The sequence below is a fragment of the Theropithecus gelada genome, chromosome 1 (assembly GCF_003255815.1).
Source record: "Theropithecus gelada isolate Dixy chromosome 1, Tgel_1.0, whole genome shotgun sequence".
In the NCBI taxonomy this organism is placed as follows: domain Eukaryota; kingdom Metazoa; phylum Chordata; class Mammalia; order Primates; family Cercopithecidae; genus Theropithecus; species Theropithecus gelada.
Genome location: NC_037668.1, coordinates 121,721,145 through 121,745,060, shown reverse-complemented (window position 1 = coordinate 121,745,060; position 23,916 = coordinate 121,721,145). Strand labels below are relative to the sequence as shown.

The 23,916-nt window shown below is 38.4% G+C and overlaps 1 protein-coding gene across 3 annotated transcripts in view; it reads right to left on the bottom strand.

Annotated features, from left to right (window-relative positions):
* Positions 1-23,916, bottom strand: part of FNBP1L (formin binding protein 1 like) — a 106,466-nt gene that overhangs the window by 42,641 nt on the left and 39,909 nt on the right. For all 3 annotated transcript variants that reach the window (XM_025403295.1, XM_025403302.1, XM_025403312.1), the window contains exon 2: positions 11,438-11,553. In XM_025403295.1, coding sequence (XP_025259080.1) covers positions 11,438-11,553 — 116 coding nt within the window. The remainder of the gene's footprint in view (positions 1-11,437; positions 11,554-23,916) is intronic.

Sequence of the window (23,916 nt, the reverse complement as noted above, 5' to 3'; positions counted from 1 at the left end):
ATATCTGGCAAGGGGTTAAAATCCAGAATATACAAAGAACTCCTAAAACTCTAAAACAAAAAAACCAAGTAACTCAATTTTTAAAAATTGACTTGAAAAGACATTTCTCCAAAGATACACAAATGGACAACAAGCATATGAAAAGATCACTAGTCATCAGGGAAAAGTAAGTCAGAACCACAGGGAGATAACAAACTCACACCGATTAGGCTGGCTACTTGCAAAATAAGGATGTGAAGTAACTGGAAGCTTTGGGTATTGTTGATGAGAATGTAAAATCTTTCAGCCAGACAAAATAGAGTGACATAGAAACCAAATTCTGATAAAGAGGTATGAGAAAAGTAAAATGAGATAGAGACATACCCGAGACAGGGAGGAAAAAGAGGTTTAATTGGAATTACAGTTCCACAAAGCTGGGGAGGCTTCCGACTCACCGCGGGAGGCAAAAGGCACTTATGACAGACTAGCTGTATTTGGATTGCTCTGTATCTAAGCCTACCCAAAATATTTGGGACTGCTCTTAGTAGACACAATGATGTACATAACACCAACTTGACCACATCACAATGATGTACATGACACCAAACTCCAGTATTAATAGAAAGCTGCTATGCAGTCAAAGGTTCGGCATGTGGTCAGAGATCCTAATTTCTAAACTAAACTGAAACACAGATTATTCCATTACTTATTCATTCAACTTATATTTAATCACCCAGTTCCAGAGGTACCAGGTAGGCTTAGTATGGGGTATAGAAATGCACATAATATAATCTCTGATCAAAAGAAATTCAGAGATTTCTGCTTTGGCCAAAATAATGGCTTCCTGTCTTACAGCCTAATTCTCTTCCACTATACCATACTGCCACATTTGAACCAAAAATTTATGTATGCTCTGGGGTGGAGGCTGGGGAATATAATTTCATACAGTACTATCTCTATGATAGAACTGAATACAATTACTTTTACTAGGAAAAAACTAAAATGATACATACTTATCACATATATAGGGCTTCTTTTTTACTTAGAAATCTTAATCTCTGTTATACAAATAAAATAGTATAAGTTTATTAAAAGAATGATTGATTTCAGTTGCATATATCTTTGCAAACAAAATACACTCCACCAAGTGATCTGAAGTAACCATTTTCCATCAATCAAAATGGACATGATTCAATTGTATGTAACTATGTCTCCAAATGTAATTAGATGCTTTATTTTCTATTTATTCCCATCCTCAAACCAAAACCAAAAATCAGTATCAAACACCAGAATAAAGTTAAACCAACACCATCAAAACACAAGAACAGAAGAGTAAAGGGAGAAAAGAAGAAAACAATCTGGAACTGCCAAAGATTAAGAAATTTTAATCTTGCAATATATTTAAAATGTAATTGTTTAACATCATGAATATAGTTGATATGATTTGGCTGTGTCCTTACCCAAATCTCACCTTGAATTACAGTTCCCATAATCCCCATGTGTCATGGGAGGGACCACGTGGAGATAACTGAATCATGGGAGCAGTTTCCCCCATTCTGTTCTCATAACAGTGAGTTAGTTCTCATGAGATCTAATGGTTTTATAATGGGATTCCCCCTTCACTGGGCACTTATTCTTCTCTCTCCACTATGATTATAAGTTTACTGAGGCCTCCCCAGCCATGCTGAACTGTGAGTCAATTAAATCTTTTTCCCTTATAAATTACCCAGTCTCAGGTATGTCTTCATTAGCAGTGTGAGAATTGACTAATAGTTATTATTTAGGAGAAAAAAAAAAGTGCTGCCTCACTATGAAAGAAATTACCCTCTGCACTAGCAAAAATATGGGGAGTTAACCAAAAGAATTTTTCCCATTAAAGAGGAGGAAACAAACAAGGCAAACCTCTTCCCTTTGGATAAAAGACATACTATAAACAGCAGCTGATAATCCAATCATTTATCAAGTAGTCACCCAAAGCAGCAAATCTCAATGTAGATCATTTCAAATTAAACATGCCTTCTCTCAACTCTTCATTACTCCTCATACCTCACTACTCCAATAATTCTACCCTTGCTGAGAATCACTGCTATTGAGAATTATCCTTAGAATGGAAATGTGCCAAATTCCTTAAGTGTGCTTCATTCCTTCAAATCACCTATCTAAAGCATCAGTACATAATAAAACCTACTTTCTCAACACAAAATTCTACTTTTCATATCATGAAGTTGTGGGTTCTAGCCACCCTTGCTTCAATGAATCAGAGCTCAATCCTTTTTTTCCAAGTAAGTGAAAATTGTAATGGTTATCAGCCTCAGAACAGAGAGAAGGCAAACGAGTCTGCCATTTGATTAGATGAGTCCTGTTACACTAGCGAAACCCTGGCCATCTCAAAAGCTTTGAGGTCTAAGTAGTCTTGGGCAGTTAAATATTCCAGATTATTGAAGTTTTGTCTTATAAGTTATCAATTTTTATTTTATACTTTGTGATAGGAATCTCTTTTGAAGCATATCCTCTTCTTAATAACAAGTGTTTTAAATTACAAAAGTAACACACAATCATTGAAAAGACTACAATTCAAAAGTGTATGAAATAAAAAGTTCCTTCCCTTATCATTCCCTACTCTCATTCCACAAGGGTATCATTGTAACATAATATGGGTGTATTCTTCTAGACCGCTTCAGAATACATACAAATTTTATACAATACTGTATGTACAAACACAAGTAAGCAATAAAATGATGTTACTGTACATTCAGTTCTTACTGTACATTCATCATTCAACCTGATGAATAAGGCTTTTAAGTTTTAAAATGTTGGTAAACCTGATTTTTTTTAAACTTAATCTACCACAGTCTTTTTCATCCTTCTTCTACTGACAGGCACTTTTACAACCAGAAACTTTTTTTTTTCCCCCTGCAATGAAGAGTTTTGTGCAAACACCTTTGCACACTTGTGTTTTTCTGCAGGGAAGTTTAGAAATGAAAATGCTAGATTAAAGGACAGATTGGACTTTTTAAACATTTTGAGATACACTATTATATTCTCTGCCTTCTTTAAAATAATCTGATTCTTTTCTTGAGGGCCCAGGATCATTCTTACCAGTATTTACTTTTTCACTCTGTATAATACAGTGATTCTCTTGGGGCATTAGAAGTAGGTTCACTTTTCACTATGGTTTGGATATGGTTTGTTTGACCCCAACCAAAACTCATGTTGAAATCTGATCCCCAAAGTGGTGGTGTTAGGAGACAATGCCTAATGGGAGGTGTTTGGATCATGAGGGATCCGCCCTCATGGATAGTGGTTTGGTGTCATTTTTGGCAGTGAGTTGTGTTCTCACTCTAATAAGACTGGATCACTTTTTGAGAGTGGGTTTTTTAAAAGCCAGTACTCCTTCAGGTTTTCCTTCTCTCTTCATACATCCACGCTTCCCCTTTGACCCAACAAAACCCTGCGCCAGGAGCTGGGGGCATGCCTTTGAACTCACCAACCTGTACAACCATTAGTTAAATAAACCTCTTTTCTTTATAAATTACTCAGACTCAGGCATTCTGTTATGGCAACACAAAATGAACTAGGGCACTCCTGCATTAAATTTCATCTATTTTTGTAATTTTTAAACTTTTTCCTTTATTGTTTGTTCCTTCACACTGCCATCTCTGTATTACCTAGAGCATTTTTTCTCATTCATTTCTATTGGAAAAACTGAGAATTTTCCAATAGAAATCTGAGAATTTAATGTGCTAAAATTGAGATCAAATTAAAATTTAAATAAAATTTTTATTTGTCACACAAGAATACATCTGGTAGTTGCTATTTGAATCTCTCAGAGGCCATTTCAAGCTCTTCTAGATTCTAGAGAGGTAAGGTTCCCAGATCATTAACTTTTGGACAGATGAAACATCATCACTGTGATTATTAATATACTAATAGGCTCCCTGTTTATATTCTCATGTGGAAAATACCTTGTTTAAAAAACAGGAAGACGATGGAATAGGAAATTAGCATAATGTCATTATTCAGTAAATATCGTAAGTGTTTATCATTATAAAAATATTATAAGCAAGCTATTTGTGACTCTAGTCTATTCCATCCCTGCATCCAGTCAGTTGGTTACATGCACTATTTTTTTTTTTATTATACTTTAAGTTCTAGGGTACATGTGCATAATGTGCAGGTTTGTTACATATGTATACTTGTGCCATGTTGGTGTGCTGCACCCACCAACTCGTCAGCACCCATCAACTCATCATTTACATCAGGTATAACTCCCAATGCAATCCCTCCCCCCTCACCCCTCCCCGTGATAGGCCCCGGTGTGTGATGTTCCCCTTCCCAAGTCCAAGTGATCTCATTGTTCAGTTCCCACCTATGAGTGGGAACACGCAGTGTTTGGTTTTCTGTTCTTGCGATAGTTTGCTGAGAATGATGGTTTCCAGCTGCATCCATGTCCCTACAAAGGACACAAACTCATCCTTTTTTATGGCTGCATAGTATTCCATGGTGTATATGTGCCACATTTTCTTTATCCAGTCTGTCACTGATGCACATTTGGGTTGATTCCAAGTCTTTGCTATTGTGAACAGTGCCGCAATAAACATACGTGTGCATGTGTCTTTATAGCAGCATGATTTATAATCCTTTGGATATATACCCAGTAATGGGATGGCTGGGCCATATGGTACTTCTAGTTCTAGATCCTTGAGGAATCACCATACTGTTCTCCATAATGGTTGAACTAGTTTACAATCCCACCAAGAGTGTAAAAGTGTTCCTATTTCTCCACATCCTCTCCAGCACCTGTTGTTTCCTGACTTTTTAATGACTGCCATTCTAACTGGTGTGAGATGGTATCTCATTGTGGTTTTGATTTGCATTTCTCTGATGGCAAGTGATGATGAGCATTTTTTCATGTGTCTGTTGGCTGTATGAATGTCGTCTTTTGAGAAATGTCTGTTCATATCCTTTGCCCACTTTTTGATGGGGTTTTTGTTTTTTCCTTGTAAATTTGTTTGAGTTCTCTGTAGGTTCTGGATATTAGCCCTTTGTCTGATGAGTAGATTGCAAACATTTTCTCCCATTCTGTAGGTTGCCTGTTCACTCTGATGGTAGTTTCTTTTGCTGTGCAGAAGCTCTTTAGTTTAATTAGATCCCATTTGTCAATTTTGGCTTTTGTTGCCGTTGCTTTTGGTGTTTTAGACATGAAGTCCTTGCCCATGCCTATGTCCTGAATGGTATTACCTAGGTTTTCTTCTATGGTTTTTATGGTATTAGGTCTAACATTTAAGTCTCTAATCCATCTTGAATTAATTTTCGTATAAGGAGTAAGGAAAGGATCCAGTTTCAGCTTTCTACTTATGGCTAGCCAATTTTCCCAGCACCATTTATTAAATAGGGAATCCTTTCCCCATTTCTTGTTTTTCTCAGGTTTATCAAAGATCAGATGGCTGTAGATGTGTGGTATTATTTCTGAGGACTCTGTTCTGTTCCATTGGTCTATATGTCTGTTTTGGTACCAGTACCATGCTGTTTTGGTTACTGTAGCCTTGTAGTATAGTTTAAAGTCAGGTAGCGTGATGCCTCCAGCTTTGTTCTTTTGACTTAGGACTGTCTTGGAGATGCGGGCTCTTTTTTGGTTCCATATGAACTTTAAAGCAGTTTTTTCCAATTCTGTGAAGCAACTCATTGGTAGCTTGATGGGATGGCATTGAATCTATAAATTACTTTGGGCAGTATGGCCATTTTCACGATATTGATTCTTCCTATCCATGAGCATGGTATGTTCTTCCATTTGTTTATGTCCTCTTTCATTTCACTGAGCAGTGGTTTGTAGTTCTCCTTGAAGAGGTTCTTTACATCCCTTGTGAGTTGGATTCCTAGGTATTTTATTCTCTTTGAAGCTATTGTGAATGGAAGTTCATTCATGATTTGGCTCTCTGTTTGTCTGTTACTGATGTATAAGAATGCTTGTGATTTTTGCACATTAATTTTGTATCCTGAGACTTTGCTGAAGTTGCTTATCAGCTTAAGGAGATTTTGGGCTGAGACAATGGGGTTTTCTAAATATATAATCATGTCATCTGCAAACAGGGACAATTTGACTTCTTCTTTTCCTAACTGAATACCCTTGATTTCTTTCTCTTGCCTGATTGCCCTAGCCAGAACTTCCAACACTATGTTGAATAGGAGTGGTGAGAGAGGGCATCCCTGTCTTGTGCCAGTTTTCAAAGGGAATTTTTCCAGTTTTTGCCCATTCAGTATGATATTGGCTGTGGGTCTGTCATAAATAGCTCTTATTATTTTGAGATACGTTCCATCAATACCAAATTTATTGAGAGTTTTTAGCATGAAGGGCTGTTGAATTTTGTCAAAGGCCTTTTCTGCATCTATTGAGATAATCAGGTGGTTTTTGTCTTTGGTTCTGTTTATATGCTGGATTATGTTTATTGATTTGCGTATGTTGAACCAGCCTTGCATCCCAGGGATGCAGCCAACTTGATCATGGTGGATAAGCTTTTTGATGTGCTGTTAGATCCAGTTTGCCAGTATTTTATTGAGGATTTCTGCATCGATGTTCATCAGGGATATTGGTCTAAAATTCTCTTTTTTTGTTGTGTCTCTGCCAGGCTTTGGTATCAGGATGATGCTGGCCTCATAAAATGAGTTAGGGAGGATTCCCTCTATTGATTGGAATAGTTTCAGAAGGAATGGTACCAGCTCCTCCTTGTACCTCTGGTAGAATTCAGCTGTGAACCCATCTGGTCCAGGACTTTTTTTGGTTGGTAGGCTATTAATTATTGCCTCAATTTCAGAGCCTGCTATTGGTCTATTCAGGGATTCAGCTTCTTCCTGGTTTAGTCTTGGGAGAGTGTAAGTTTCCAGGAAATTATCCATTTCTTCTAGATATTCTAGTTTATTTGCGTAGAGGTGTTTATAGTATTCTCTGATGGTAGTTCGTATTTCTGTGGGGTGGGTGGTGATATCCCATCATTTTTTATTGCGTCTATTTGATTCTTCTCTCTTTTCTTCTTTATTAGTCTTGCTAGCGGTCTATCAATTTTGTTGATCTTTTCAAAAAACCAACTACTGGATTCATTGATTTTTTGTAGGATTTTTTGTGTCTCTATCTCCTTCAGTTCTGCTCTGATCTTAGTTATTTCTTCCCTTCTGCTAGCTTTTGAATGTGTTTGCCCTTGCTTCTCTATTTCTTTTAATTATGATGTTAGAGTGTCAATTTTAGATCTTTCCAGCTTTCTCTTGTGGGCATTTAGTGCTATAAATTTCCCTCTATACACTGCTTTAAATGTGTCCCAGAGATTCTGGTATGTTGTATCTTTGTTCTCATTGGTTTCAAAGAACATCTTTATTTCTGCCTTCATTTCGTTGTGTACCCAGTAGTCATTCAGGAGCAGGTTGTTCAGTTTCCATGTAGTTGAGCAGTTTTGATTGAGTTTCTTAGTCCTGAGTTCTAGTTTGATTGCACTGTGGTCTGAAAGACAGTTTGTTATAATTTCTATTCTTGTACATTTGCTGAGGAGTGCTTTACTTCCAATTATGTGGTCAATTTTGGAATAAGTGCGATGTGGTGCTGAGAAGAACGTATATTCTGTTGATTTGGAGTAGAGAGTTCTATAGATGTCTATTAGGTCTGCTTGCTGCAAAGATGAGTTCAATTCCTGGATATCCTTGTTAACTTTCTGTCTTGTAGATCTGTCTAATGTTGACAGTGGGGTGTTGAAGTCTCCCATTATTATTGTATGGGAGTCTAAGTCTCTTTGTAAGTCTCTAAGGACTTGCTTTATGAATCTGGGTGCTCCTGTATTGGGTGCATATATATTTAGGATAGTTAGCTCTTCCTGTTGAATTGATCCCTTTACCATTATGTAATGGCCTTCTTTGTCTCTTTTGATCTTTGATGGTTTAAAGTCTGTTTTATCAGAGATTAGTATTGCAACCCCTGGTTTTTTTTATTCTCCATTTGTTTGGTAGATCTTCCTCCATCCCTTTATTTTGAGCCTATGTGTGTCTCTGCATGTGAGATGGGTCTCCTGAATACAGCAGACTGATGGATCTTGACTTTTTATCCAGTTTGCCAGTCTGTGTCTTTTAATTGGAGCATTTAGTCCATTTACATTTAAGGTTAAGATTGTTATGTGAACTTGATCCTGCCATTATGATATTAACTGGTTATTTTGCTCGTTAGTTGATGCAGTTTCTTCCTAGCATCGATGGTCTTTACATTTTGGCATGTTTTTGCAATGGCTGGTACCGGTTGTTCCTTTCCGTGTTTAGCGCTTCCTTCAGGGCCTCTTGTAAGGCAGGCCTGGTGGTGACAAAATCTCTAAGCATTTGCTTATCTGTAAAGGATTTTATTTCTCCTTCACTTATGAAACTTAGTTTGGCTGGATATGAAATTCTGGGTTTAAAATTCTTTTCTTTAAGAATGCTGAATATTGGCCCCCACTCTCTTCTGGCTTGTAGAGTTTCTGCCGAGAGATCGGCTGTTAGTCTGATGGGCTTCCCTTTGTGGGTAACCCGACCTTTCTCTCTGGCTGCCCTTAAGATTTTTTCCTTCATTTCAACTTGGTGAATCTGACAATTATGTGTCTTGGAGTTGCTCTTCTCGAGGAGTATCTTTGCGGCGTTCTCTGTATTTCCTGAATTTGAATGTTGGCCTGCCTTACTAGGTTGGGGAAGTTCTCCTGGATGATATGCTGAAGAGTGTTTTCCAACTTGGTTCCATTTTCCCCCTCACTTTCAGGCACCCCAATCAGACGTAGATTTGGTCTTTTTACATAATCCCATACTTCTTGCAGGCTTTGTTCATTACCTTTTCTTCTTTTTTCTTTGGATTTCTCTTCTCGCTTCATTTCATTCATTTGATCCTCAATCGCTGATACTCTTTCTTCCAGTTGATCGAGTCGATTACTGAAGCTTGTGCATTTGTCATGTATTTCTCGTGTCATGGTTTTCACTCTGCCCGTTCGTTTATGGCCTTCTCTGCATTAATTATTCTGGTTATCAATTCTTCCACTCTTTTTTCAAGATTTTTAGTTTCTTTGCGCTGGGTTCGTAATTCCTCCTTTAGCTCTGAGAAGTTTAATCAACTGAAGCCTTCTTCTCTCATCTCATCAAAGTCATTCTCCGTCCAGCTTTGATCCGTTGCTGGCGATGAGCTGCGTTCCTTTGGAGGGGGAGATGCGCTCTTATTTTTTGAATTTCCAGCTTTTCTGCCCTGCTTTTTCCCCATCTTTGTGGTTTTATCTGCCTCTGGTCTTTGATGATGGTGACGTACTGATGGGGTTTTGGTGTGGGTGTCCTTCCTGTTTGTTAGTTTTCCTTCTAACAGTCAGGACCCTCAGCTGTAGGTCTGTTGGAGATTGCTTGAGGTCCACTCCAGACCCTGTTTGCCTGGGTGTCAGCAGCAGAGGCTGCAGAAGATAGAATGCTGCTGAACAGCAAGTGTACCTGTCTGATTCTTTCTTTGGAAGCTTCGTCTCAGGGGTGTACTCCACCGTGTGAGGTGTGGGGTGTCGGTCTGCCCCTAGTGGAGGATGTCTCCCAGTTAGGCTACTCAGGGGTCAGGGACCCACTTGAGCAGGCAGTCTGTCCATTCTCAGATCTCAACCTCTCTGTTGGGAGATCCACTGCTCTCTTCAAAGCTGTCAGAGTCGCTTGCATCTGCAGAGGTTTCTGCTGCTTTTTGTTGTTGTTGTTGTTGTTGTTTAGCTGTGCCCTGTCCCCAGAGGTGGAGTCTACAGAGACTGGCAGGCCTCCTTGAACTGCTGTGAGCTCCACCCAGTTCGATCTTCCCAGGGCTTTGTTTACCTACTTAAGCCTCAGCAATGGCGGGCACCCCTCCCCTAGCCTCGCTGCTGCCTTGCAGTTAGATCGCAGACTGCTGTGCTAGCAATGAGGAAGGCTCCGTGGGCGTGGGACCCTCCCGACCAGGTGTGGGATATAATCTCCTGGTGTGCCCGTTTGCTTAAAGCGCAGTATTGGGGTGGGAGTTACCCGATTTTCCAGGTGTTGTGTGTCTCAGTTCCCCTGGCTAGGAAAAGGGATTCCCTTCCCCCTTGTGCTTCCCAGGTGAGGCGATGCCTCGCCCTGCTTCAGCTCTCGCTGGTCGGGCTGCAACAGCTGACCAGCACCGATTGTCCGGCACTCCCCAGTGAGAAGAACCCAGTACCTCAGTTGATAATGCAGAAATCACCTGTCTTCTGTGTCGCTGGCGCTGGGAGCTGGAGACTGGAGCTGTTCCTATTCGGCTATCTTGCTCCGCCCGACTACATGCACTATTATAGTGCATATATGAGGCACTCAAGTATCTCCCCCTTCCTTCTGGGACCACTAGTTTAAATTAATTTTGAGTAACTATCCTCCCCCCATCATTAGCTGTAAGTCGATATTAGTGAATTGTTCAAGATAAGCACATAACCTAACCAAAGTCAGTATGACTAAAGGAGACCCTCTGCTAGTATTTCTGGGGAAAAGAAGCTTGGTGCAGGCTTGCATTTTCCCTTACTTTCATCCCCCTTTCCCTTCTTCCATTCCCCTACTTCCTCTTTCCCTCCCTTCCTTTCTCCCCAAAGGTACAATAGAGAAGACCATCATTCTTCTCCAGAATATGGGGGTATGAAGATGTAAAACTTAGAGCTAAAGGAATAGAGAGGATGGTATGAATGGAACCTGAGAATGAAGAGAACAAGAGGGAGTACAGTCAAGAAATGGGGCCTGAAGACTATTTGACCCCTGAATCAAAATACATCTGGACTTTGTAGTCATGTATGCCTGTTTAGGTTGCATTTTTTTGGTCACTTCAGGTCACTTTTTTATCCTAAACCCTACAGTTAAAACCTTATACTGGTGTCTAGTCTTCAGACTTCAAGCACCATTTTTACTGAATAAGTTCCAGCAACTACTTGTCACAAAGTCCGTCAGTTTTAAGACTAAAATTTTCCCTTTAAAACTTTTATCTTCCAAAACATATTCTAGAATCATGTTCATTCATAATATGTAACTGAATACTGACAGAAACAAACTCAGCTCAGCACACACTCAATTTCCAAGTCTTACAAACTCTGAAGAAAAGAGAAACTGAAGAAATATTCAATACTTTGAAAAGATGACTAAAGCAAAAAGTTAGAGACGAATAAAAGTTTTATAAAACACAGAATAACACCCAGATATTTCTTTTTCCTGGCATTATGCTTCCCAGTTTTCAGATTTTTAAGTGTCTTTCTGGAATGACAGCTATTTGTGATCCAGCTAGTCAATATTCCTTGTAGTACTGTACTGGCCAATGACTTAATTAATCATTAAAACAAACCAGTTACCTAATTCAATCTAATTCTGATGAAAAACACAGAATTTAACCTCTGGAATATCACACTCCTCTAATGTCCAACTGTTTAAACATGTAATTTCATTTCTAAAAACTGAAAAAAAATTAACTTACCTCAATTGTTTCGCATAGTTCTGTTCAATTTCTATCCTCTCTTTAACAAATTTGGCATATCTTTCCAAGAAGTCAATTCCCCATTGTGTATGCTTGTCTAAGCTGTCAAACTGATCCTAGAAAAGGAAGATAAAAATGCATTTTAAAAAGTCCAAAATTTTATCCACATATATTTTAAACAGCTTCTGATATTTGTACGGAGAAGCAATGAGGTATAAAAGGCAAAACCCAGGCTCATCTACTAGTTCCCTCACTTCGCCCGTTAAGACCTAGAAACAGGTCCCTAAGCATAAATCTTGCTACTTTATGCCTGAATGTCTTTGCAAACATGGCTCTCCCAGTTGCAACACCCTCCCCTGTTCAGCTTTTTGCAGTCAACTCTTCCCCAAATCCCCCCTACCCTGGCCTTTGAGATTCAGTTCAGGCATTATGTCCGCCAGAAAATGGTTCTAAACTCTCAGACTTTCTCCATGTCCCCAAGGCTCCCTAAAATTACTATCTTATTCGTTTGCTATACTATATTGAGGGCCAGAATCATGCATTATTCAATTCTGAACTCCCACAGCCTAAGCACCATGCTTGGTACCATAGCAGGTACTCAACGAATAATTATTTAGCTGGACAAAATCAAATATACCTGAGTTCAAATTCTGGGATCTGCCATTTCCAAGATGTTTGAAACTGCGCAAGCTAACAAGGCTCCTTGAATGTTTTCCCATCTTAAAATGGAAATCCCATCACCCACTTAACAGGATTGTGGTGATGTTATTAAACATGTTCTGCAATGCAGGAAATATGATAATGACATATAATAGAGTATCACTGTCCTACAAGGCTCTTTCAGTCCTCACAGATGCCACCTCCTGCCAGAGAAACCACCATTTCCCTTGCTTTAACAACAAGCTCCAAACTGACTAATAACTTGGTGCTGTCTTCCTCTCATATATCAAGTCTGCAGTGCTGAAAAAATATTCAAGTATCATCCCTTTCCATATTTACAGCTTGTTTTAAAATCACTTGTGGTTTAGTCACATTATTTACAAATTATCTCCTTTTGACTTTTATCTCTTTCTGTACCTTAAACCATCAAAAAGAAATTCTAAAAGCAAGTTGCCACTCTAATACTATTCTTCCAAGAAGCTTTCTGATTATCATCTGGTTTTCAAAATATATTTGAATACAGCAAGAAAATGCATTGCTCAGTAAACTCAATCTGCATAATATTAACTACTGTAAATTAGAATTCTCATCAAACTGAAACTGAAATACACTCAATGAAAAACAATTCCAAAAAAAAAAAAAAAAAAACACTTCAAAGCTGAAACAATCTTCCTTTATTTTTCTAAATTGCTTCAAAGGCTTCTCTTCCCACAATCTTCTTCACCAAATTTTATATTACGCTTCTTTATCCTCTAGATTAAGTCTCCAAATTTTAAATTCCAAACCCCATCAGTAAAAAACCTGAACAAAAACTATATGTAGTTATTTATATATTAAATGATATACTATTGAATTATGTAGTTATGAAATCCACAATAGAAATTTTAAAAAGAGATGAAAATGAAACGAACATTATTTTTAAACAGCTTTTTTTTTTTTTTTTTTTTTTTTTTTAACATATTTGGCAAACAAAAGCCTTTGAGCAATGACTTTTAAAATATTATGGCCAGGCGCAGTGGCTCAAGCCTGTAATCCCAGCACTTTGGGAGGCTGAGGTGGGCGGATCACTTGAGGTCTGGCGTTCGAGGCCAGCCTGGTCAACATGGTGAAACCCTGTCTCCATTAAAAACACAAAAATTGGCCAGGCGTGGTGGCGCACACTTGTGGTCCCAGTTACTCAGGAGGCTGAGGCAGGAGAATGGCGTGAACCCGGGAGGCGGAGCTTGCAGTGAGCTGAGAGCACACCACTGCACTCCAGCCTGGGTGACAGAGCAAGACTCTGTCTCAAAAAAAAAAAAAAAAAAAAAAAAGGTTCAAACCCCACTGAAACTAGTTGTGATTACTAACTTTATGTGTCATCTAGGCTGTGCAACTGTGCCCAGATATTTACTTGGTTAAACATTATTCTGGATGTTTCTGTGAAGGTGTTTTTTAGATGAAATTAACATTTAGGCCAAGTATAGTGGCTCATGCCTATAATCCCAGCACTTGAGAAGGCCTGGATGGGAGACTCACTCAAGGCCAGGAGTTCAAGATCAGCCTGGGCAACACAGCAAGACCCTGTGTCTACAAAACATAAAAAAGGCTAGGTGGCTCACATATGTAATCCCAGAACTTTGGAAGGCTGAAGCAAGAGAATCTCTTGAGCTCAGGAGTTCAAGACCAGCCTTAGCAACACGTTAAGACCCAATCTCTAACAATTAGCCAGGCATGTTAGTACATGCTTGTAATTCCAGCTACCTGGGAGACTGAAGTAGAAGAATTGTTTGAGCCCAGAAGGTCATGACTGCACTTCAGCCAGGGTAAGAGAGCAAGACCCTGTCGCAAAAATAAATATTAATAATAAATAAATAAATAAAATTAGCCAGGTGAAAGGCGGAGGTGGGAGGATCCCTTGAGTCCAGGAATTCAAGTTACAGTGAGCTGTAACTGTGTCACTACACTCCAGCCTGGGTGACAGTGAGATCCTGTCCACAGGAAAGGAAGGAAAAAGAAAGAAGAGGGGAGTGGGGAGGGGGAGAAGGCAAGAGGGAAGGAAAAAATTAATATTTAAATAGATGAATTTTAAATAAAGCAGATTATGCTCCAAAATGGGTGAGTGGGCCTCATCTAATCAGTTGAAGTCTTTCACTGAACAGACTGACCTTCCCCCAGCAAGAAAGAATTCTGCCAGAATACTGACTTTGGTCTGAAACTACAACTGTTCCCTGGGCCTACCCTGCAGATCCCAAGCTTCCACAATCACATGAGTCAATTTCTTAAAAGAAATTTCTCTCTATATGTGTATATATCCTGTTGATTATCTGTCTCTGGAGAATCCTGACTAAAACACTGACTTTACAACAAGTAAAAAATTTCTGTTTCTAAGAATTTTAAGTGTACAGACAAAATAATATTTGTAGGTGACACAGATCATTTTCAGCAACAAAATTATATAATGAATACATTTCCAAATATTCATCATCAAAATGCTTTCTATATAGCTCAAATTTCTTTGGAAAAGCAGCTATTCAGTCACCATTAAAACTTCTCTTTTATCTTGAAGGCACAGATTAAATTTTCTCAAAAATACCTGGTAGCATACTAGTTAAAGAAAAATGTCAACAAATTTGAAACAGCCAGGAGATAGCAAACCTGTATTAAACAAAGATTTTTCAATTGTCTCTCCCTGTTTCATCTGGAAACACTGTAGTCTTAAAGGTATTATTTTTATAAAACTAATCATAACAAAAATATAACTTAATATTTTGTGAACTTCCTGCTTTAGTTTTCTTTGCTTACCTACAAATGAAGTGAATAAATTCCAACCTTATTCCAATTTCCTTTTTAAAACTCCAGCCAACACACTACTTTATCAGTGGTTAATACATTTACTGTTAAGAATAAATCTTTTTCAACACATCTTTCCATCAGTGGGTCACAAAAAGGTAGTTTTAAACATAACTGCTTTATTGAAACATTATTCATTATTGAAACAATCTAGACATTATAAGCTGAGAAATGTTGGAAACATCTGTACTTTAATGAAACTGTACAACAAACTTTCTGTGTGAAATCTTTTCTAAAAACTATTTCCATTTTTCCATATGGCCTAAGAGTATTTGCTGAGATAATTTATTTTGCTGCCATATTTTACACATATAATATCACTAATTCTCACCACAAAAGGAAGAGCTAGTGCTAATGATTTGATACCATTTGGCTGTGTCCCCACCCAAATCTCATCTCAAATTGTAATAATCCCCACATGTCATGGGATGGACCTTATGGGAAGTAATTGAATCATGGGGGCAGGTTTTTCCCTTGCTGTTCTCATGACAGTGAATAAGTCTCACCAGATCTGATGGTTTTATAAAGGGGAGTTCCCTTGCAAATGCTCTCTTGCCTGCTGCCATGTAAGATGTGACTTTGCTCCTCATTCGCCTTCCACCATGATTGTGTGGCCTCCCCCACCCATGTGGAACTGTGAGTCAATTAAACCTCTTTCCTTTATAAATTACCCAGTCTCGGATGTCTTTATTAGCAGCGTGCGAACAGACTAATACAGCTACGTAGTAAGAAATGCAGACATTTTGTCTCCACCGCTGATTCCTGAAACAGAGCTTCTAAAACGCTTGGAACTCCATGAGTCGTGGAGTAAGAGGAGCATCTTTTGTTATTCATAATAACCCCCTTTCAATCATACCTAAATTTATGCTAATGCGGTGACTTGGAAGGACAAGGACTGGTTGCTAGAGGAACCAACCAAGTGATTTGAGGGTTGAAACTTTCAGCTGTCCCTACCCTCAAGTCTCCTGGGAAAGGAGAAGGGATGGAGATTGAATTCAATCAACAATAACTAACGATTTAATCAATCACACCTATGTCATGCAGCCTCCACAAAAACCCTAAACCATGGGTTTGGAAACCTTCTGGGTAGGTGAACACATCCACTTGCAGTGCATCTCAACTCCACAGGAACAAAACGTCATGCATCTTGGGTCTTTCCAAAGCTTACCCTAGGTACCTCTTCATCTAGCTGTTCATCTGTGTCCTTTATAATATCCTTTGTAATAAACCAGTAATAGTAAATAAAGTGTTTCCCTGAGTTCTGTAAGCCATTACAGCAAATTATCAAACCGGAGGAGGGGGTCACAGGAACCCCTGATTTGTAGCCAAGTCAGTCGAGTACCCAGAAGTCCAGGACCTGCAATTGATGCTTGAAGTCCAGGCAGTACTATGGAACTGAACCCTTCAACTGTAGGGTCTGTACCAACTCCAGACATATAGTGACAAAACTGAACTATAAGACAACTAGTTAGTGTCCAGAGAGTTGAAGAACTGGTTGTTCAAGTGGAAAAAACTCATGTTTAGTGTCAGAAGGAACAATTTTTCCTTTTAGCAAGAGTATTTCTAATAGTGTACTGTCTTTCACCACTAAGTTCAAAATTTCAAGACACTTTCCAGTAACACATATTCATATCATAGCAGCATTATGGAAGCAACCCACTTGTCCATCAACAGATAAGTGAATAAAGAAAATGTGGTATATAAATACAATTAATATTATTCAGCCTTAAAACGGAAGGAAATTCTGGCACATGCTACAAAACATGGATAAATATTGAGGACATCATGCTAAGTAAAATAAGACAAAAAAGGACAAATACTGTATGATTCCACCTACATGAGGTACTTAGAATAGTCAAAATCAGAGAGAAGGAAGTAGAATGGTAGTTGACAGGGAATGGGGTAGGAAAGAATGGGGAGTTATTTAATGAGTGTAGAGTTGCAAGATGAAGATCATTCTGGAAATTTATGGTGGTGATGGTTGTAAAACAGTATCAATGCACTTAATGCCACTAAACTGTACATTTAAAAATGGTTAAGATGGTAAATTTTACACTGCATATTTTACACAGTAAAAAAAATCTTCACCCCTCCACCAAAAATAAATTTCCTGTGGTTCACCCATGCATTCACCATCATAGCTCATTGCAGCGTCAAAATCCTGGGATTAAGTCATCTTCCAGCCTCAGCCTCCCAAGTAACTAGGACTACAGACATGCCCATGGCTCACTGCAGACTTGACCTCCTGAGCTTAAGTGATCCTTCCAGCTCAGCTTCTCAAGTAGCTGGGACTATAGGCGCGTATCACCATGCCCAGCTAATTTTTGTATTTTTAGTAGAGACAGCGTTTTGCCATGTTGCCCAGGCTAATCTCAAACCCCTGAGTTCAAGCGATCCTCCTGCCTTGGCCTCCCAAAGTGCCATTTCAAATAACCTTCTCAATAATTTCTTAAGAGGGGGAAGGTTACCTCTAGTCCATATGATTATATAGACATTATATCTTTCTTTCTTAATAAACATTATGTTTTTTTCTCAAACACATTAAGAAGCATCAGCCTGGTCATTCTTATCGTTTGCCTATATTCACATTAAAATATTATATTTAATCCATGGTTTCTTTTTTATATTTTATTTTTTAGGTTTTTAAGAGATGGGGTCTGGCTCTTTCACCCAGGAATGTAGTGGCACCATCATAGCTCACTGCAGCATCGAACTCCTGGGCTTAAGCTAATTTTTAAAAATATTTTGTAAAGAAGGGGTCTTGCTTTGTTGCTCAGTCTGGTCTCAAACTCCCGGCCTCAAGCAATTCTCCCACCTGGGTCTCCCAAAGCACTGGGACTATAGGCGTGAGCCACCACACCCAGTCCAATCCACGGTTTCTTTACAGGAAACTTTTAAAATCCAAGACAAGACACCAGGATCAACTCACCTTTTGAATACTAGTAAAGTATCCCATTTCTTATTTTTTAGATAACATATAAACAGAAGTTCTAAGTTCTTTTCTCCTTATGTCAGTGGATCATCTTGTGTGCTCTTCTTTGAAGACCCAGGTTTTAAATAATGCATTATCCTTTATCTAATTTTTATCAAGTCCTTCCTACCCTACCAAAATGATTTTACTGGCTTTTTTCTTCTTGTTGTTATCTCTTCCACCAGTGGTTCCCATAAAGAATTCATTTTCTGTTTATCACTTTTCAAGCTCTTTCAGGATTCTCAAAAATTACTTCATCTAAAAAATAGATATCTAAGACCTGTGTCAGACTGTTTTTAAAAACTAAATGTCATTCTTATTTTCTCCAATACTCAAAATCATACATGCTGTGATTCCACTGGATAAAACCTTGGACTATATCTATGTATTAGCTCTCTCCAAAAGGTATTTTTCGAGTTGGTCACCATAACAAATGTGTAAAAGCTCAGCTAATCAGAATATTGAGAAAGTTTAGTCAAATTTCATTTTTCAGTTAATGATGGTTAAGTTACAAATTATAAAATTTATTTAGATACCACTTTTTAAAGTTTTAAATTTATTTTGTAACTGACAAAAACTGGATATATGGATACAATGTTTAATTGTTAATGTTGATTTAAAACTCAAAATAGAACTGTACAAGTAGAAAACATAACAGAAGCCTATAATTGTGTTAAGTATATTTCATTAAGGTTGTACTATACTTTTAAAATAAATAAAAGCCAACTTCAAAAAACAGCAATCAGCTTTTTTTTTTTTTTGAGACAGAGTCTCGCTCTGTCGCGGAGGCTGGACTGCAGTGGCCAGATCTCAGCTCACTTCAAGCTCCGCCTCCCGGGTTCACGCCATTCTCCTGCCTCGGCCTCCCGAGTAGCTGGGACTACAGGCACCTGCCACCTCACCCGACTAGTTTTTTGTATTTTTTTTAGTAGAGACGGGGTTTCACCGTGTTAGCCAGGATGGTCTCGATCTCCTGACCTCATGATCCACCCATCTCGGCCTCCCAAAGTGCTGGGATTACAGGCTTGAGCCACCGCGCCCGGCCCAATCAGCTTTAAAAGGTACCATAAAGGTAAAATACAATACAAGTTTAGCTACAAGTGAAACAAATTATCTTCTTTGTAACAACCATGACCTGGCCGTAGCTCATGCCTATCATTCCAACACTTTAGGAAGCCCAGGTGGGAGAATAACAAACAAACAATTTTTTTACACTAGGTTGTGGTGGCACATACCTGTAGTCCCAGCTACTGGGGAGGCTGAGGATGGGAGGACAGCTTGAGCCTGGAAGTTCAAAGTTACAGAGAGCTGTGATCGTGCCACAACACTCCTGGGTAACAGAGCAAGACCCTGTCTCTTTGGGGTGGGGAAAAAAAAGTCATCCAGCCTTTCTTTAGTAGTCACACTATCAGTGATCAAACAACTCCAGAAACATGAGAGAAGAAGGCTGGAAAGCAAGGAATGGTTTTAATCACCACAACATAAAGTAGAAAGTTTTTAAATTAAAATATAAGAATCAGCCAGGCATGGTGGCTCACGCCTGTAATCCTAACACTTGGGAGACCAAGGTGGGAGGATTGCTTGAGTCCAGGAGTTGAAGATCAGCCTGGGTAACACAGCAAGACCATCTCTACAAAAAATAATTTAAAAAAAAATTAGCCTGGCATCATGGCTCATGCCTGTAATCCCAGCTACTCTGGAAGCTGAGATGGGAGGATTGCTTGAGCCTGGGAGGTTGAGGCTACAGTGAGCCATGATCACACATTGCACTCCAGCCTGGGTGACAGTACAAGACCCAATCTCTTAAAAATAAATAAGTAAATGATAAAATGTAAGAATCAAAGTCATGAAGTCTTAGATTATCAAAAGTAACATCTTCCAAACTCTGTAGTTTCAAAGCCTGAGATCATACATCTTCCCACTCCGCATGAGCAAATACTTTGGGACTATGGAAAAGGTCAAGGGAAAAGATCATGAAAAACTAAAGAAGTGAAGGTGAGCAGTATTCTGAAATCATCTGTAAGTTAGAAATAAAGAAGAATATTAAGTCATCAAAGAGGCAACACCTCCGAGCTATTCTCTCTACCTTTAGTATTGCTCTTATTCCTATGGATTTATTTCAGATAGAATCTGGAATAAATTACTAGTTAGTGATTTCAGCAAGTTGGACTTACACAGAGTCCAACTTCCCCATTTCCTTGTCTTAATTATCCTCTCACTTCCTTTTCCAACACATTCATTCTTACCATAGCCTGTGTGAAATTAATCTCTGTATCAGTAGTGAGTTCTAATCTAAATCTTATCATCTTATATTTAAACTCAAGAAAGCTCATTTTCTGTTTCCTTTGGGCATTCTTTTTTAATTTTGTAAGATACTTAAAGTTATTTTACTGTATTTACTTGGAAACACAGGAAAATACCCTAAATTAAAGCTGGCATCAGCACCAGCATAAATGTCCACATTATGTAGCATAACTCAAATTATACAAGGTTCTACTGCATAGTAATGTGAGGCAATAAATATTATGTTTACTCAATCTTCTTGCTTTTATCTGTATGTCTTTAATGTAATTTAAAAGAACTATTTTATATATCACAAAATGTTATTTTTTAGAAGTCACTACTTAATATTCAATCCTTGTTTTCCTAATTACTTTGATACAGCCTTGCATCCAAATGAAGTCCAAATAAAGTACTTTTTGGTAAAAAACCAAGGGTCACCATCATTTTAAAAATACTTTCCTCACTAAAAAGCAGAATAATGACTTTGCTGTCCTAGTTTGGACTTGCTCTATGGCTCTGACTTTCTGCCAAAGTTCCTCCAGCACTTCTGAATACCAAACTACCACCAAAAATGTTTTTAAAGATCTAACACAACTGACTTTTCTCCCTCTTTAACTCTTACAGACTGCAGAAACTTTTTGTTTCAGTCTCATAGAGCTAAAACACCAATTTCCATTCAGGATCAACCATGTCTATCCTCAAAGAAAATTGAGAAATATTGCAGAATTTTTAAAAAAAATCAATTTAATTATTTTTGGTTTCTCATGGTGTTGTTTTTTTAAAGACAGGTGAAAACTTGCATATTTGGGAAATTCCCCCAAATCTTTTCATTTAAATTTTTTCTTAAAACTTAAATTAAGCTTTTAGTGACTTCAAAATCTACCCAAATGATCTTTCCAATACCCTACTGCAATTTTTCTTTTTTACTTTTCTGTGACTTTCACTTCCACTCCACCTTAGTAAGTCATTCCCATGGTCATCTCCATTGTCATTAGCAATAACTGCCTTATCAAGTAGGAAGAACGTCAATCTTGTCTCTCCCACTCCACTTCCCTGCAATAAATTTCAAGAATGTCTTTCTCAGGCAGCTAGCCCTGTCAAGTCACTCCCTGAAATACCCCAAGTCCAACAATTTTTTGGCCCCACAGAGACCACAATCCCAACACATCATTATTATTATCCTTCACCCCCTCCTGTCGCCATTTCCATCTTTATACAGCTTGGATTCCCTAAGCTGTCATTATAATCACTCCTTCCAAATATACTCACTGTCCTTGCCCCTCTCTAGCTTTGCCAAATTTCAACCCTGATTTATGGTTAGAGTTTTACTAACTCTTCCTCACGCTGCTGAAGAAAATTGGAAAAAAGGAAAGAAAGAACAAGGTTGGCTAGTTATACTTTGAAATTCATGTCTATTACCTACAGGACTTTAATACTACTTAGCTCAAATCCATTCACTACTTCATTATCCTAGCCAACTATCTCATACCTTATTCTTTTACTTTAAATTTACACCATCTCCTATCCATCTCACTCTTAGCCAATAACCTTGCCTCTTACTTTGCTACAAGAGAAATAGAAGGTAACTCCTTGCTCACCAACTCTGTTTTTTACGACAATACCTGCATGTTTTTATTAGGCCTTCCTGATTATTACTTTGGATAAACTGTCCACGCCCCTAATACTTCAGCTTACCTGGAGAACTAGTGCAGTTACAAGTTCAGTTGTTAAAACGGTTAAAACCCTGGGCCTACATATGTTTGATGTATTCCAGGAAGAGCAAAAAGCTGAATAAGCAAGCCACAGCTGAGTGAGCAAGAGGGGAGAGTAGCAGATACTGAAGCGGAGTGTGTGAGCGCCAGAATGCCAGTTTATATGCCCTATCTTCCACCATAAGGACCTTGGCTTTAACCCTGAGTTGGAAATACATTGGAGCGTATAACCTCCAATAAACTTGGCATGACCCAATACAAGTTTTTAAATAGATCACTGGAGTTTCCATGTTGATTAAAAACTAGTTCAAGGTCCACAGACCCACCATCCTTGAACACATCTGATCTTGTCTGATCCCGGAAGCTACGCAGGGTCAGGCCTGGTTAGTATTTGGGTATACCGGGTGCTGTAGGCTTTTTCTTTAAAAAAAAAAAAAGACAAACAAAACAAAATACACACACACCAAACTCAGAGCAAGGGAGACCTTTTAAGGAGGCTACTGCAATAATCCAGACCAGACATGAGCTGGTTTGGTCCAGAGTAAAAGCAGCAGGGTGGTGAAAAGTGGTAAGATTTTGGATATATTCTGAAGGTAGTGTGAACAAATTTTTCTAATGTTTTGAGCATGGGTTTTAGAAGAAAAACAAACATCAATTTTGAGCCCATGAACTAGAAGGATGAAACTGCTTTTAACTAAAAGAAGAGATCAAGTTTGGGCAATGGGAAGAAAAAAGTTTTGGCTTTAGACAGTTAATTTTGAGATGTCCTTAAGATATCCAGGTTGATATGTTGAGTAGGCAGCTAAATACATATGTCTGGAATTAACAGAAGTGGTCCTGCTGAAGATAAATGATAAAGAAATTACCCTGGACATGATCTCAATTAAGCCTTGTTGCACACCAACATTCAGAGGTCAAGGAATTGATGAAGAACCAGCAAAGGACACTGAGGAGTAACCAGTGAGGTACAAGTAAAACTAGAAAAGTGTGGCGTAATGTATAAGAAGACAAATGAAGATCACTACAGTGATGAAAATCTTAGTCCTGAATTCAAGGCATTTATGGCTAGGTAGGTTGACCTGTTAACAAGATCTTCCAAGGTCTTCTAAGGAGCCTCATTCCCTTATATGATTTTCTCTTTTTCTGAATTTCTACCAGGCCTGGAGTCAAAAATCTGTCACGTGGTTGGTTAGTGAAAATGTATTTGTTCTGCTTTCCTCTATCGAATGCAGTGACAAATTAATTATGATGAAAAAGGAGATGCCAAACATGTAGTACTGCTTAACTTTGTAACATTTCAGACTGTAAGAGTTGAAATTTACTTGACAAACTATACACTCAGTTTGAATACTTTAACTGACTTACCCTGATTATCCAAATCAAGCTTTCTTGGATGAAAAGAAAGTGATAGGGGAGTAAAGAAGGGGCAAAATCAAATCCCAGGTACCCACTGTTACAGACATGAAACAAAACAAACAAAATTAAAAGCCAACATTTGGGGGGAGAAAAAAAGAAGTCGAATGAATGATGTATTATTTCAAGGAGGAGAAAGTGATCCACTTTGTCAGGTGCTACTAAAAGTAGTAAAAAGACTGAAAACTGACCACATTAGCAACATGCAGATCACTGACTGTCTTAACAAGAGCAGTTCTGTTGAAATAATGAGGGCAAAAGCCTGACTGAAATGGGTTCCAAAAGATTAGACAGAAGTTGAAGACAGTTAAGTGTGGACATCACTTTTAAGGAATTTTGCTTGAAAGGAGAGAAGAGATACAAAAAATAGCTAAAGAGAAGAGTGGGATCAAGTGAGGGTGGTTTTTAAGATTAAAAAAAATATTATTTTATTGCTAATGGAAATGATCTGAAAGAAAAGAAAACACTTAAGTGTAGAAGCAGTGTTCACTGCTGGAGCAATGAGCACTGAGCCTTTGCTAAGAGCATGAGAAGTTTAATTACAGTAATGGGAGAGAAGGCAAAGTAAGTGGGCATAGGTCTAGACAGCTTGGTAGATATGGTAGTAGGAG